Below are 16,702 nucleotides of genomic sequence, written 5' to 3' on the forward strand. Positions count from 1 at the left end.
CCTAAAAAAACACCACTATTTTGTCAAGTTTTAATAAAGAAATATAGCACTGTATCGTGAATTATGCATACAAAACATAATTAACGAGAGTGTTTTTGTGTGTAATCCAGCCGAAAGCCATACACACACACCACACACACACACACACAGAGTACTCGCTCCCTGCGAGTGTTTTCATTTTGTATTTGTGTGTTTGACTATTTGTCCCATTCAGTTGATGGCTGAAAATGTCGACTGTTGCGATCTGAAGCTTGCTTGTAACTGGGATTCCACAGTATATTAGTGCTACAAAGGTACAGCGGGACTTCACTGTTAAAAATGAAATAATACCCAGCAAACATGCTGCGATAGACTAGCATACTGTAGCATACCTTATTCAACCCCCGGGCACCACACAATAATGGTACAGCAAGATTCTACTGCTTTTCCTGATGTTTTAGGTTTTTGCCGTGGTATCTATTCAATAATCGCTATCAAGATACTTTATGCAGGAATAGTATTAAACTGAAAAACAAGCAGAGGTGAGTAGTAACGTGCTACATTTACACAGTTACATTTACTCAAGTAACATTTTCCATGAACTGTACTTGTCAGAGTACTTTAAATGCACCCTACTTTTTACATGAGTATTTATGTGAAGAAGGATTTATACTTTTACATTACATTACAATGATCGACATCCCGTTCGCTACTTTTATTTATCCATTCCTGCGTGTGCACATCTATTTTTAAACTCCATTTTAGACTTCCGCATAGGGTGCACGTTGCGCCAATCAGATGACACAAGGCAGTCACATGACCGCGCACTAAGCCTTTGCGAGCCAGTCAAAATGTGTGTGTGTGTGGGGGGGGGGGGGGGGGGGGCAGCAGCTGTGTTTACTTTCCAGACTCTGAAAAACAACAGCTTTGTCATGCAGCTCTTAAATTGTGATTGCCCAAACCATTTCAGCCCACTTCTAATTTGAGAAAACACCTTGCGGTAAGTTGCAAATGTTTTTATTGTTGTTGTGGCAGTGGACTTGGCAACATTAGCCCTATCCTATGGTATCACACGCACACACACACACACACACACACACTCATTCTGGTCAGCAAACAGCTTCTTGATTAAGTCATTTAAGTGAAGAAAGCAAATAATGTTTCTGTAGGGCCCAGTTCATGTGTTGCTGTTTTTTGGACAGTTTTAAAATTGAAATGGTGGCAGATGTGTCATATATTATTGTTTTTTAAAATTTTATTTGCTGTTCATGCTCTGATTAAAATAATTAAATAAATCAGAATTACTCACTCTTTAGGAGAGTAGTTTTTTCATTGAGTACTTTCCTACTCTTAAGTACATTTTTGAATGGCTACTTTTTACTTGAGTCATATTATTCTAAAGTAAGAGTACTCCTACTTTAGTACAATATTTGACTACCCACCTCTGAAAACAAGCAACGGCTTGTCTCAAAAAAACTCAAGCATGGGGAGAACATGCAAACTCTGAGCTGAGATACCAACCTAGAATTATTCAGTGTTAAATAAAGCGCCACTGTGCTGCCCCATGTAAACGTGTTGTTGAAAGGTCTGGGTGTGTGTCAGCCTCTAATAGGATTAATGAGCGAAAGCGACGCTTGCACATGTGCGCCATAAACAGCGTAATCATGGGCTCATGTAAGTCAGTGTTTATATCAGTTCACTGAAACAATTTGGCTCAGACTGCTGGAAAGGAGAGAAAAAATGTTTTTATCTTCCTGTGTTTTTCTTTTTCCCTCTCCCTCGCTGCCGTGCGTGCACGGCGCTCGTCAGGATGCCAGTAAATGAGTGGAAAGAAAGCCCTGGTATAACCCGAGGTGGCGTGAGCAGCGTCTCCTGGGGTTAATCAGACCACTTTTTGAAGATAAATCCTCTCATTGCTGCGCACTGTAGCATGATGTCATTGTTTAGTATCCCTCAGCCAGTGTCAGTAATTGGTCAATCACTGCTAGTTTAGCCTCTGGCTGTGTAGACACTGTGATGTGTCGGATCCTTAGCGAAATGTTGAATGTAAGCCAGGGATGCAGCTCTGTTGATCACCAAGCTCACATTTAAATGTGAAAAAAGGTCATTTTTGTTAACATTTACCACCGGTTTTTAATTGCACGAGATGATACTTTGTTGGCAGTCAGAAATTTAATCTAGGTTGTCTCAAAGCCAAAAGTTACTATACACACACTATCCACTATTTCTTTTTCTACTACACCAACTGATAAAAATACTGTGTTCAAGCAATTTCAGGGAAAGCTTTTGCACACTGCGCGATGCAGTCGAACCCGACTGGACCAGACCATCGCATAAAAATGAGTTGCTGATGCGACCCTTCACATTGAGCGATTTGGATATATGGACGCTCTGAACAGCGAGCCTGTATAGGCGTTCGATGCTGTATTGATATTGTACTTTATCACATTTATTAAACCATAAAAAGATCGGCGAATAGTTAAGGAAGAGGTGGGTTGCTAAAGAGAGAGGACGCGGATGAGAATAAGTGTGAGTGTGGATATTTGAAAGGATTCTCGCTGACTCCATTCACTTGAAGATACCCAGTAATAGGGATGTCCCGATTAAACTTTTTCACTTCCGATCTGATACCGATATTGCAGCCTTGAATTTTGGCCGATACCGAGATCAGTCCGATCCGATATCAGCAATAATCATACAGTTAGTTTGTAGTATGGAATGTTAGAAAAGGCTTGATTTGTTGAAGTGATATTACCGCAATTTCTTGTGTATAATACGCACCCCCAAAGTTGCCTTCAAAATTCTGGAAAACCCTTCTACCTATATATAATGCATTTTTACAATGCATGATTTTGCTTCTACCCATATGATCAAAACATGAAATATTATCTATATTTTGTTAGTTTTTTTTATAATAATTTTGAAGTTAAGCACTTTATTTGAACACAATATTTTTTTTAATTTACTCTTATTGTGAAACTCACAGCCTTACTTTTATTTAGTAAATTAGAAAACACAGTTGTGCTCATATGTTTGATTACCCAGGGATAATTTGTAAGATGGGTACAATTCTTTCAAGAAAACATGAAGGACCAGGTGAACCACATTTAATTTTATTTTAATGGGATTCAAATTCAACGGTCAAGCATTTCAGAAAAGCATTATCATGAAACAAAACAACCATAAAAAAATGAATGATGGTTGTTCAGTCATATTTGGGGGGATAAAAAATTAAATTCACATAATTTGCCACGGTATGTAATCCGATGAGCACAACTCTACATATATTTAGTCATACGTACCCTTGTCATATTGGAATGAAAGCGACCTCTAGGTAGCGATGGCATTTTGGAATGAACGTGTGCAGGTTTTTCATAACCACTAGATGGCGGCATACATTTATAAAATGTGAGTGGTTTTCTCCACACAGGCGGGGCCAGGATTTGAGCCCCGTTCCCCAGAACTGTGAGGCAGATGTGCCAACCAGTCGTCCACCGTACCGGGTGCATTTGTGTACCAATTTTCATTACCGTATTTTCACGACCATAAGGCGGCACTTAAAAGTCTTACATTTTCTCCAAAATGGACGGGTCCCCTTATGATGCGGCTCGCCTTGTGTGTGCACCGAGTTCCAAAATCTGTAAATGTTGTTGTGTGACTTTAATGAGCGCTCCGCTTGACTGACTGGGAGCATTTCCTGCCGACACGCTGCTTATATAGAGGAAGGCGGACGTAAAAGGGGGCAGGGTGCGCGTGAATGAGGACGCTAAAGACACGCCCCCAGTAGTTATATAGCGCCGGTATGTGCATTGTGCAAAACATCGGTTTGGCTAAGGACCCCCAAAAATGGCACCTACGAAGAGACATGCTTACGAAGCACAGTTTAGACTGCAAGCTGTCAGTTACGCGGAGGAACATGGGAATCAAGTAGCAGTGAGAAAATTCAAGATCAACGAATCCATGGTTCGCAAGTGGAGGAAGCAGGAAAACGAGCTTCGCCAATTCAACAAGACGAAGCTGAGTTTCCACAGAAACAAGGTGAGGTGGCTGGAGTTGGAAGACTAACTCGAGCAATGTATTAATGAGCAAAGAACAGCCGGGACAAGCGTCTCTACAGTCACCATTCGACTGAGGGCAATAACGCTTGCAGAAGAAATGAAAATCGAACATTTTCAAGGAGGTCCATCTTGGTGCTTTCGTTTTATGAAACAGCGGCATCTATCCATCCGGGCAAGGACTACCGTGGCGCAGCAACTTCCGGCGGATTACAAGGAAAAGATGGCCATCTTCCGCTCCTACTGCAGTAAAATGATTGCCGACAAACACATCCAGCCCAACCACATCACCAACATGGACGAGGTGCCGCTCACTTTCGACATGCCGGTAAACCACGTTGTAGAGAAGAAGGGGACCACCACGGTAGCGATACGCACAACTGGGCACAAGAAGTTGGCTTTTACTGTTGAGCTTGGTTGCCATTGTAATGGACAGAAACTGCCACCTCTGGTAATTTTTAAGAGGAAGACAGTGCCTAAAGAGAGGTTTCCAGCCGAAGTCATTAAGGCCAATCAAAAGGGCTTGGATGGACAAAGAAAAAATGAGAACGAATGTGAATGTGAACAAAAACGAAGAAACGAAGGCTGTAATGTATTTGAACATTCAGTTGATGTAATTCTTTTATGTGACTTTATTCTTACAGTGAACTTCAAGTCAGTAAACTGTCAAAGAATCAGAATCATCTTTATTTTGCCATGTCCAAAAAAAACACAAGGAATTTGTCTCCGGTAGTTGGAGCCACTCTAGTACGACAACAGACAGTCAATTGACAGAGAATACTTTTGAGACATAAAGACATTGAGAAAAACACTGAGCAATGAAAGGTTGTTAGTAATCTGTTAATGCCAGTACTTTTTATGTATTTATTTACAATTGTGCAAAAAGATGCACAGTCCTCTAGTAATTCGAGCGGTTTGAATGACTAATATAGCAATAGTCCGGTGCAATGACCATTGTGCAAAGGGTGCTGAGACTTCAAGGAATGTATGCAGTTTAAAGTGACGAGTAGTGCGATAATCTGGGACAATGTCGATTGTCCAAATGTTGCAGATACTCCTCAGTCAGTGTGCAAGTGGTGCAGATGCTACTCTGGCATGAGTGCCCAGTATTGGTCAACAAAAACTGATATGCAAATAGTGCAGCGTGGCGAGACTACCACAGTGAGAGCACGAGTAATGTATAATTGCCTGACAGAAATGTGACAACAAACTCAAGACAAAAAATTGGCGGCATGTTGCAATGGAATTGTAAGTGAGCAGTTTGAGAAGTTGATGGCAAGAGGGAAAAAGCTGTTGGAATGTTTGCTAGTTTTAATTTGCATTGTTCGGTAGCGCCTACCTGAGGGAAGGAGCTGGAAGAGCAGGGGCCTCATGTACAAAAGGTGCGTACGCACAAAAATGTGGCGTCCGTTCTTTTTCACGGCAAAGTTCAGATGTATCGAGTGACATGACCGTGGAAATGTGCGGTGCCTCACGCCAACTGCATGGCTGGCGTACGCACGTTTCTGCAGCTTTTGGTGCTTTGGGAACACTTCGAGGTGATGCTGGGAAACTGTTCTCATAAACCTGCACATCAGAGAGACATGAACAATTAGCGCTGATGAACAATTCATGCCCGGCAACATTTGATTTCAACAATGCAATTGAGGCAAGGACTGAGAATTCAATTGTTAACCAGTGTATTTAATGAACCACTGATATTTGTGAGGACACCTATTAATTGATCCAGGATTGATTTATGCCGCCTATTACCCTCACAATCGCTTTGTGACTCCAGCACATGCACTGAAAAAAAAAAAGTCCTTTGAATTTACTTCATTTGAACATGTACGTCGGTTGCACATGATTCAAATGTGTTTAAACTGACATAATTTACCCCCTTTCCTAAGACAAAACATGATTTGTTTAGTCAGTGTGCGTGTCCTCTACTGTGTATTAAAAAATAAATTGAGTAATCAAAAAGGAGTCAAAGTTTTTGATATCCTCTTTGATATGCTGATGTGCTTCTATTTGAATTCAAAAGATTTATTACAAATACCACACATACAACATTTACGCATGAACCTTTATTTCACAGGGCTGAGTGTCGGTTACTGTATGAACACATTTATGAGTTCTAAAAAATACATATTAACCTTGTGGGGTGATCATAGTCAGCCACGTCCTCCCATCACCCCTGAGAGAGCAGCGTCACCCACGATCGCAGCGATTCTCTCCTCGAACGGGGTGAGGACCTCCGCGCCGGTTCTTCTGCCTTTTTTTGGCCACACTTTGGCGGTGGGCAGCTTCACATCCACCTTAATTTCTGACCATTTCTTTTTTTAGTTCAGCGTGTGCGCGCTATTCTGTCCACAGCATTGACAGCCGCACACGCACTGTCCCATTCACTCCCCTTTAGCGTGTTGTTAACGCAGGAGGACAGCGTGCCAAAGAGGATTTTCTTGCGTGCCGCCACTTCATTGAGCAACTTCACATTCAGAAATTTTTTTTTCTTCATTACCTTGCTCATTTTCCTTTTTTTTTCTGATCATGCAGAGATGGACATCTCAGATGCAGGGTTCATTTAAATATGATTTGCATATTCAAATGTGGGCGTGGACAGGGAGGAGTCGGCTACTCCAACATGTGCGCTCATTTCCACCTTGATTGGAATGTACAAAGGAAATATGCTTGGATTCATGAGTACGCAGAGTTTCATACATCGGAATATTTTTGTGCGTACGACGTTTTCTGGATTTGAGCGTACGCCATGTTTTAGGTGGAAATCCACGCAAGTCTTTGTACATGAGGCCCCTGGTGGCCAGGATTTGGAGGGTCCAAGAGGATTTTGCACGCAAACAAGCAACATTTACTCTTACTCCTTGCTACTATGTTGGCACCTTAGCAAGCTGTTGTTGTGATCACGTGGGCTCTGCATGCTGTCTGGGCGCTGCTGAATAGAAGTGCTGGAGCGGAACATGGAATGGACTGCTTGTCCAGTGCTGTGAAAAAGTATTGGCCCCCTTCTCTTATATTTCTGCATAGTTTCCACACTTTCTTTGGGATCATCAAACAAAGGTAAATATCAGACGAATGTCACCCAAGTGAACTTTAAATTAGTTTATTTTTTATTAAGGAATTATTAGTATTTCTTTATTTATTTATTAATACAAGTTATCTGGCCTTGTGTGTAAAAGTAATGGCCCCCTAAAACTAATAACTGGGTGGGCCATCCTGAGCAGCAGCAACTGAAATAAAGTGTTTTTCTATAACTGGCAGTGACTCTTTCACAGCTCTCTGGAGATATTTTAGCCCATTCTTCCTTGCAGAATGTTTTTAATTCAGCAAAAATTGAGGGTTTTCTAGCTTGAAGGGCCTTTTTAAGGTCATGCCACTGCATTTCAATTGGATTCAAGTCTGGACTTTGACTAGAACACTCAAAAACCTTCATTTTGTTTTCTTAAGCCATTCAGAAGTTCACATGCTGGTGTGTTTTGGATCGTTATCCTGCTGCAGAAACTGAAAAGTGTGCTTCAGTTTGTGGTCACAAACTGATGGCTTAACATTCTCATTCAGGATTTTCTGTTATAGAGCAGAATTCATGGTTCCATCAATGACAGCAAGTTGTCCAGGTCCTGAAGGAACAAAGCAGACCAAGATCATCACACTACCACCACCATGTTTGACTCTTGGTATGATATTCTTTTTCTGAAATGCTGTGCTACATTTACGCCAGATGTAACAAGACAAACACCTTCCAAAAAGCTCAACTTTCATCTTGTCAGTCCAAATGATATTCTCCCAAAGGTCTTGGGAATCATTCAGATGTTTTGTTTACAAAAGTAAGATGAGCCTTTATGTTCTTTTTGGTCAGCAGTGGTTTTCGCAATGGAGCTCTGCCATGGATGCCATTTTTGCCCAGTCTCTTCCTTATTGTTGTGTCATGAACACTGACCTTAACTGAGGCAAGGGAGGTCTGCCGTTCTTTAGAAGTTGTCCGAAGTTCCTCTGTGGCCTTCTGGATGAGTCATTGCTGTTCTCATGGGGTAATCTTTGGAGGCTGACCACTGGTTTTTTTTTTCAGCTTTTTTAGATCTTTTGTCCAACTTGGTTTTGTCGGTACAGATTCCGTTTAAGCGATTTCTTGATTGACCAGGTCTGGCGATAATCAGGCTTGGGTGTGATCAGTGAAAATTAACCAAAAATTATGATTAAGCCACAATTGATTCATTATTTAACAAGGGGTGTAATTACTTTTTTCCCACAGAGCCAGGTAAGTTTGAATAGTTTTTTTTCTCCTTAATCAATTAAATCACCAAAACGAGACAGATGGGAGCACTATGCTAATCGCTAAGCTATTACACGAAGTCGCAAAACTCCAAAATAAGTGATTGGGTGGTACAGTACACTTGTCACATTGGCTGGAACCGCGTTATAGAGGAGATTAGGTAACTTTGAAGAGCAAAATTGCAGGCAAATTAGTACATCTTTATAGAGGAAAATACTGTAATATGCGATGTTAGACAGCCAAACAGGGACTGGAAACCGGAACCGAATTAGTACATCACTGCTGCGACGTCGCTTGAGAAAATGAAAACCTATCATTTAAAAGTACATTTAATGTAATGAATCTTTATAAGAACCTTTATTAGTCACGCAATGGGAAGATTTATATAATTTCAACAGCAATAGTGCATACAGGAAATACAAAAATAGCATGCAAGAGAAGACATTTGGCTGCGAATGCGTCCCGCCAGATTGTAGCAATCACAAACATTGAAGCTATAATTTATTAGCAATTACAGAGTAATAATTATGATTTTATTTTAAATCCTATTATATAATATACTGCTGTAATGTTCTTGACATCATTTTAAAAATATGGAAATTCTAATTTTTCTGGAAGTGAATTTCTATAGGTTGGCTGTTCTGCAGTCCGTCCGTCCATCCATCCATCCATTTTCTACCGCTTATCCGAGGTCGGGTCGCGGGGGCAGTAGCTTTAGCAGGGACGCCCAGACTTCCCTTTCCCCAGCCACTTCATCCATCTCTTCTGGGGGGATCCCGAGGCGTTCCCAGGGCAGCCGAAGGATGTAGTCTCTCCAGCGTGTCCTGGGTCGTCCCCGGGGTCTCCTCCCGGTGGGACATGCACGGAACACCTCACCAGGGAGGTGTCCGGGAGGCATCCGAATCAGATGCCCCAGCCACTTCATCTGGCTCCTCTCGATGTGGAGGAGCAGTGGCTCTACTCTGAGATCCTCCTGGATGACCGAGCTTCTCACCCTATCTCTAAGGGAGAGCCCGGACACCCTGCGGAGGAAACTCATTTCGGCCGCTTGTATCCGGGATCTTGTTCTTTCGGTCACGACCCACAGCTCGTGACCATAGGTGAGGGTAGGAACGTAGATCAACCGGTAAATCGAGAGCTTTGCCTTTCGTCTTAGCTCATTCTTTACCCCAACGGATCGATACAAAGTCCGCATCACTGCAGACGCTGTACCGATCTGCCTAGCGATCTCCCGTTCCATTCTTCCCTCACTTGTGAACAAGACCCCAAGATACTTTAACTCCTCCACTTGGGGGAGGATCTCATCCCCGACCTGGAGAGGGCACACCACCATTTTTTCGACTGAGGACCATGGTCTCAGATTTGGAGGTGCTGATTCTCATCCCAGCCGCTTCACACTCCCCTGCAACCGCTCGAGTGAGACTTGGAGGGCACGGCTTGATGAAGCCAACAGAACCACATCATCTGCAAAAAGCAGAGATGCAATACTGAGGCCACCAAACCGGAACTCCTCTACGCCTCGGCTGCGCCTAGAAATTCTGTCCATAAAAGTTATGAACAGAATCTGTGACAAAAGGCAGCCTTGGCGGAGATCAACCCTCACTGGAAACGAGTCCGACTTACTGCCCGATATGCGCACCAAACTCTGACTCCGGTCGTACAGGGACCGAACCGTCCGTATCAGGGAGTTCGGTACCCCGTACCCCCTGAGGGACACGGTCGAACGCCTTCACCAAGTCCACAAAACACATGTAGACTGGTTGGGCGAACTCCCATGCACCCTCGAGGACCCTGCCAAGGGTGTAGAGCTGGTCCGCAGTTCTGCAGTCATAACCATGAATTCAGTTTTACTAATAATTGGCATAGTTTTTATCATTTTGATGGTTGTTGTTCAGTCATGAGTCATATTTGTACATATATTCAGTCGTACGTACCCCTGTCATATTGGAATGAAAGTGTAGTCTACACCTTTTTCATAACGTCTAGGTGGCAGTGGCATTTTTTAGAATGAAAGTCTACACGTTTCTCATCACTTCAAGATGGCGATGGCAAATTGGAATGAAAGTATACAGCTTTCTCATAACCTAGAGGGCGGCATACATTTATAAAATGTGATTTTTTTTTTTTTTTTTTTTTTTTTTTTTTTTTTTTTTTTTAATTTCCCCCTATACCAGGGGTGGGCAAACGTTTGCCACATTAACTTTTAAAATTTGACAGGCGGGCCAAGCCAGGACCAGATGATTACATATACAAAAAATAAACAAAACAAAAAAAAAAAGCATTGTAGTGTTAATACTTAGATTTACTTTTAATGGGAGCATTATTGTTTTGTTAATCACCTTTTTTGCCAATGCATCACAGTCTGGTGTTAATTTTGTTGTGGCAATTCACACATCTGAGGTGTTCATCACTCAGGTGATCATCACTCAGCTGGAATCTCTAGAATGGTTTGTTGGTGTTCATCACACTAAAAGTCTGTTCACACACATGTAGAGCCAAACACCACCACCATCCTCTGTGCCATCTATCAGATTTTTGGAAATGTATCTGTCTTAAGCATAAAACTTATCCAGTTTGAGAGTTTAACTTCTCTTTTAAGACAGTATCACATTGGAGATCAATCAGTTCCATCTGCAGCTCCCGTGGCGCTGTTTCAGGGTCTTGTGTGACTGAATCTTGGATGGCAGTTTGTCAGATAAAGGTGTTTTGCTGTGCCTGCAAGCTTGATTTTAACCGCTGAGCCGTAGCCATCAGTTCCTGCGTTGATTGGCTGTTTTAGCATAGTCAGCTTGCTTGGTAGAAAAGTGACTGCTGATGTTGAATTCCTCAAAACAACATTTGTTTAACAAATTAGACACAGCCTTTGACCGGACTTCAGTGAAAAAGTATTTAGTAGTCCATTCTATATTAAACAGTCAGCACTCACTGTCGACTTTTCTTTTCTTTGGCCCACTCATGGTTGAAGAAGGGTTCCGAGCAGTAGCAGAGTAAAAACAGAACAGCCAAAGTCAAGTTAATTTATTACTGTACCTACTGCGCTACCTGGGGGAACCACTGGGCATTACAGGACAACCTGGTGGAACCACTCGACATTACAGGACAAGGTCAAATGAATGTAGTCATGATTTGGGCGATTCTGTACCAATCTTTGGCGGTGGGTTAAAATGATCAACGGGCCGGATGTGGGCCGTTGGTGGCCCACCCCTGCCCTATACCTACAGTATGTATAATGCAGACTATTGACTTTTGCCAATTTGGGGGGTGGGGGGGAAATGAACTACTTCAGTTCATATTTCAAAATGTTGAACTAAATTAATTGTCCAAAAAATGAACTAGTTCATAGTTCTTTTTTTCCTCAATATGGTGCTGAACTGCTATTTCCCTCAAAATACATTTCATTTTCTCATTGCTGCCACCCATTTAGTCCACACTAGTTTCCAGCTGCAGCTTTCATCCGAGCCAAAAACATGAGGAAAAACCTGATTGAAGTCCTTTTTCTTTTTTTTGTTTCTTTTTTTTTTGAGAAAATAAAACAAAAGGGGGACTTTTGTCCTTAATGCGCAAACAAAAACTGTGTGAGACTGTTCCTGTCACACAGTGTGTTGTCGCAGCTCTAGCTGAGTATAACAACAAAATATTTAAACCATTAATTCGTTCATTCATTGTCTGTACCGCTTGTCCTCACAAGGATCGCGGGTGTGCTGGAGCATATCCCAGCTATTTTCGGGCGAGAGGTACACCCTGAACTGGTCGCCAGCCAATTGCAGGGCACATATAAATAACCATTCGCACTCACATTCTAAGGGCAATTTAGTCTTCAATCAAACAATTCTTATAATTTAAAAAACAAAATTGATTCCATATTATAGTCTGATCGTACAGTGTTTTAACTAAAGCATTCTGATACAAATAATAAATATGAGCGTTCATCCAAAGAATTCCATACCGAATTGGTTGTGGCCAGGGTTAACAACGTCCACCACCGGCGCAGTCAACCTGCAGGGCGACGTTGGAAATTCAGCTACTGTGGGTCGAAGTCGCAGAAGAAGAAGAGGTGGAAAGCGTGTTCTTCAGCAGAAAGAGAAGAGGAAATCACAGAGCCTGGAACTGAATGTGGGGACTTTGAATGTTGGGACCGTGACAGGAAAATTTCTGGAGTTGGTTGACATGATGATTAGGAGAAAGGTTGATATATTGTGTGTCCAGGAAACCAGGTGGAAAGGCAGTAAGGCTAGAAGTTTAGGGGCAGGGTTTAAATTATTTTACCGTTGTGTAGATGGAAAGAGAAATGGAGTCAGGGTTATTTTAAAAGAAGTGTTGGCTAAGAATGTCTTGGAGGTGAAAAGAGTATTAGATCGAGTGATGAGGCCGAAACTTGAAATTGAGGGCGTTATGTATAATGTGATTAGTGGCTATGCCCCACAGGTAGGATGTGACCTAGAGGTGAAAGAGAAATTCTGGAAGGAGCTAGACGAAGTAGTTTTGAGAGTCGTGATTGGTGCAGATTGTATTGGACATGTTGGTGAAGGAAATAGGGGTGATGAAGAAGTGATGGGTAAGTACGCCATCCAGGAAAGGAACTTGGAGGGAAAGATGGTGGTAGACTTTGCAAAAAGGATGCAAATGGCTGTAATGAACTAGTTTTTCCAGAAGAGGCAGGAACATAGGGTGACCTACAAGAGCGGAGGTAGAAGCACGCAGGTAGATTACATTTTGTGCAGACGATGTAATCTGAAGGAGGTTACCGACTGTAAACTGGTGGGAGGGGAGAGTGTGGCTAGACAGCATAGGATGGTGGTGTGTAAGATGACTCTGGTGGTGGAGAGGAAGATTAGGAAGACAAAGGCAGAGCAGAGAACCATGTGGTGGAAGCTGAGACAGGACGAATGCTGTGCAGCTTTTCGGGAAGAGGTGAGACAGGCTCTCAGTGAACGGGAGGCGCTTCCAGAAGACTGGACCACTGCAGCCAAGGTGATCAAAGAGGCAGGCAGGACAGTACTTTGTGTATCTTCTGGCAGGAAAGGAGAGAAGGAGACTTGGTGGTGGAACCTCACAGTACAGGAAATCATACAAGGAAAAAGGTTAGCTCAGAAGAAGTGGGACACTGAGAGGACCGAGGAGAGGCGAAAGGAATACATTGAGATGCAAAACAGGGCAAAGGTAGAGGTGGCAAAGGCCAATCGAGAGGCATATGATGACATGTATGCCAGGTTGGACACTAAAGAAGGAGAAAAATATCTATACAGGCTGGCCAGACAGAGGGATAGAGATGGGAAGGATGTGCAGCAGGTTAGGGTGATTAAGGATAGAGATGGAAATATGTTGACTGGTGCCAGCAGTGTGCTAGATAGATGGAAAGAATACTTCGATAAGTTGATGAATGAGGAAAATGAGAGAGAAGGGAGAGTAGAAGAGGCAAGTGTAGTGGACCAGGAAGTTAGAAAGGCATTAAAGAGGATGAAAAATGGAAAGGCAGTTGGTCCTGATGACATTCCTGTGGAGGTATGGAAGCATCAAGGAGAGGTGACTGTGGAGTTTTTGACCAGCTTGTTCAATAGAATTCTAGTGCGTGAGAAGATGCCTGAGGAATGGAGGAAAAGTGTGCTGGTGCCCACACTGAATGTGTTGCCAAATACGGTGTTTTTACCCCGACATATGAAGGCTCATATATAGTGTGTTCAGTCATGTTTTGTCGCGGAGGTCCCTAACAAAACCTTACACTCTTGAATGAAAATGAACTTTTGTTCGAAAACCATTCACAGACACCAGAATGATCAATAACGGTCATCACACAGAAATGAACTAATTTCAGTTCATGTTCCCACAAAATATAAACTACTTCATGAACCTTCGTTCATTGAACTCGTTCAGGTAGAACACTCACAAGGAGCATCGCAGTCAACAAAAATGTTTTGCTTTCATTCATCAACATACTGCTCCGTGTAAAGCATGATTAGTTTCCTAAATAAAAATAACCAGTGAATGAAAATGGTATTGCAAATGTGACCACAGCACATAGCAGCATCGATTAAGTCCTTAGATCTTTTAATCAACTGGTTTGGCTGAAAAAAATCAAATAAGAATGCATTTTGCTGCATGTAGTATCAACAAATGTCATAGAAATACTAGCGTGTATAAAAGCATCATACTTTCGTATATTTTATATACGAAAGTATTGTACTACACTTATGGTAGACAGGATTTTCGTACAGGTCTTCATCTTGTTGGTGTCTTATTTATAATGAGCAAGACATGTTTAGGCTGATTCAGGTTTGAATAAATGTAACGTAATGGTAACGCACTGCTAGACAATGCAACTGGCATTACTGTTTAAATGTTGGTTGATTGAACTGCAAAATTGAATCATTAGACATGCTGGCTACTCTGGACTGTTTTATTGTAAGACGTGTGTTTATTAGGACATTAAGCAACAACAGCAGTGATGATGTGGTGCTGAACAGTCAGAGAAAACGGTCAACAATGAGCCAAACGTGAAACACTCGCCGCTAAAACACATGGTCTCCTTTTAAACGTCTTGTTCGGTTTTAACAAACATACCGATAAGCCTCACATGCACATGCATATACACACTGATTATATGGGCTCTAATTAGCAGTAATAAGCACGCAGAAAGGCAGATATCCAGGTGTGTAAACTCTTTCCTACAGAGTCTCATTCTCTTCTTCCGTGCATGCCGCAATCACTTCCACATGTGTGTGAACGACAACGACAAGGCCTGTGTGTGTGTGTGTGTGTGTATTAAGAGGTGTGTGTTGTGTGGTTGTAAGCCAGCCTGGAATCTAAATAAACTCTGTCAGCGGCAGTATTGAGAGGTGGAGGAGGAGGAGGACAAAGCAGTGAGATGGATTATGTTCACCTCCTGTGGTCCTGGGAGGCCCAAATGACAGGCGTGGTTTTAACGGCATCAATTTAATTAGCCCCCCGAGCCCTCGTCCACTTTTTTTTCTAGTGGGTGAGGAAATGTTTTGCTAAGCTTTGACCCATGCATCACCACAAGGTTTTTAAAACTCTGAATTCTCCATGTTTGTCTTCCTGCATCAGGACTTTGAGAAGATCTCGGAGTTCTTCAAAGCAAACTACAGCGTGGAGCTGACAGAGAAGGACATGTGCGTGAAGGGGTGGAACTGGGGAACGGCCAAATTCTCTGGTAAAAACACATCACACCAATTAGTAGTTATAATACGGGTTTGTAATCATTTTAGGGCACAGAACACAGGTCACAGTTTGAATTGGATCACCTTCCATTTTTTTGTTTGTGACAGTACATGAGATTACAACATGGGACCAAAACAGTATTTCCTTCAATTTTGCTTATGACATTTCCCCCCTCATAGATTCAATTCAATGTGATTTCAAAAACAGTTGAGTTTCAAGACTTGCTGCAAATTTGGAAAATTTCATTATAATGGTGCCTTGACTTATGGGTTTCATTCGTTCCATAACCATGTCCGTAACTCAACTCATTACTCAAATCATGTTTCCTCATTGATTTGAATGGAAATGCCGTTATTCCATTTCAGCCCCTAAGATTGTGCGCCTTTTGGCGTGTGCACCATGGCCACAGGGGGCAGTATAATACAGACATACGGACTCAAACGAAGAAGAGTTTCACAACTAAGTCACTCAGTTAGCTTAAATAATATTAGTCATCCTTCACAGAGGATTAATAATACAGTGGAACCTCGCGTTACTAACTTAGTTTGTTCCATGACCCGGTTTTTAAACTGAAAGGTAATTTTTCCCATTTAAATGAATTGGAAATGCAATTAATTTGTTCCAGCCCCATAATTAAATTTTACCATCCCTTTTTTTTTTTTTTTTTTTTTAGCCGGTGTGTCTGGAGGAGCATTATAGCTACTCATTGACGAAGAGCCTTCTTCTAGAATAACATGGGTAAATGCAGATTCGGGTGTTTTTTTTCTTTTGTCTGTTTCTTTTCGACTTTATTGGTTGGTTGTGGCGCAACAAACCAATCCAGGGAAACTTTTCTTTTTCTGTTCAGAAAGAAATATCAGAAACTGGGACGTCACATTGTCATTTGATAGATGAATTGCTCTGTTGGCCAAATTGCTGCACATTTATTTTGCTCCTTTTTTGTATTGCCTCGCTCACGCTATCAACAGCGAGCGCTTGCTCATTTTTGCCAGTCTAATAAAGAGCAAAAAAACAACAACAAAGATACAGTGCCTACCTTAGTTGCATTGCGTGCCGTGCCGCACAGTCAATGACGGTTGAACAATGCACAGATCTTTCTGCTCATCTAGTGCTTCCTAACACTCTTTGGTGGCTTACCTTTTTATCTTGGATGCCATTCTGACATCCTTTGATTACTTTTTTAGAAAATATGTGCGTATAGACGGAACTTTGGCCTCGCGAACGC

The 16,702-nt window shown here is 42.0% G+C and overlaps 1 protein-coding gene across 1 annotated transcript in view; it reads left to right on the forward strand.

Moving 5' to 3' along the window:
- Positions 1–16,702, forward strand: part of ssrp1a (structure specific recognition protein 1a) — a 43,578-nt gene that overhangs the window by 9,427 nt on the left and 17,449 nt on the right. Inside the window, exon 4 of the mRNA XM_061686113.1 lies at positions 15,364–15,469. Coding sequence (XP_061542097.1) covers positions 15,364–15,469 — 106 coding nt within the window. The remainder of the gene's footprint in view (positions 1–15,363; positions 15,470–16,702) is intronic.

Source organism: Phycodurus eques, chromosome 9 (assembly GCF_024500275.1).
Source record: "Phycodurus eques isolate BA_2022a chromosome 9, UOR_Pequ_1.1, whole genome shotgun sequence".
Lineage (NCBI taxonomy): Eukaryota > Metazoa > Chordata > Actinopteri > Syngnathiformes > Syngnathidae > Phycodurus > Phycodurus eques.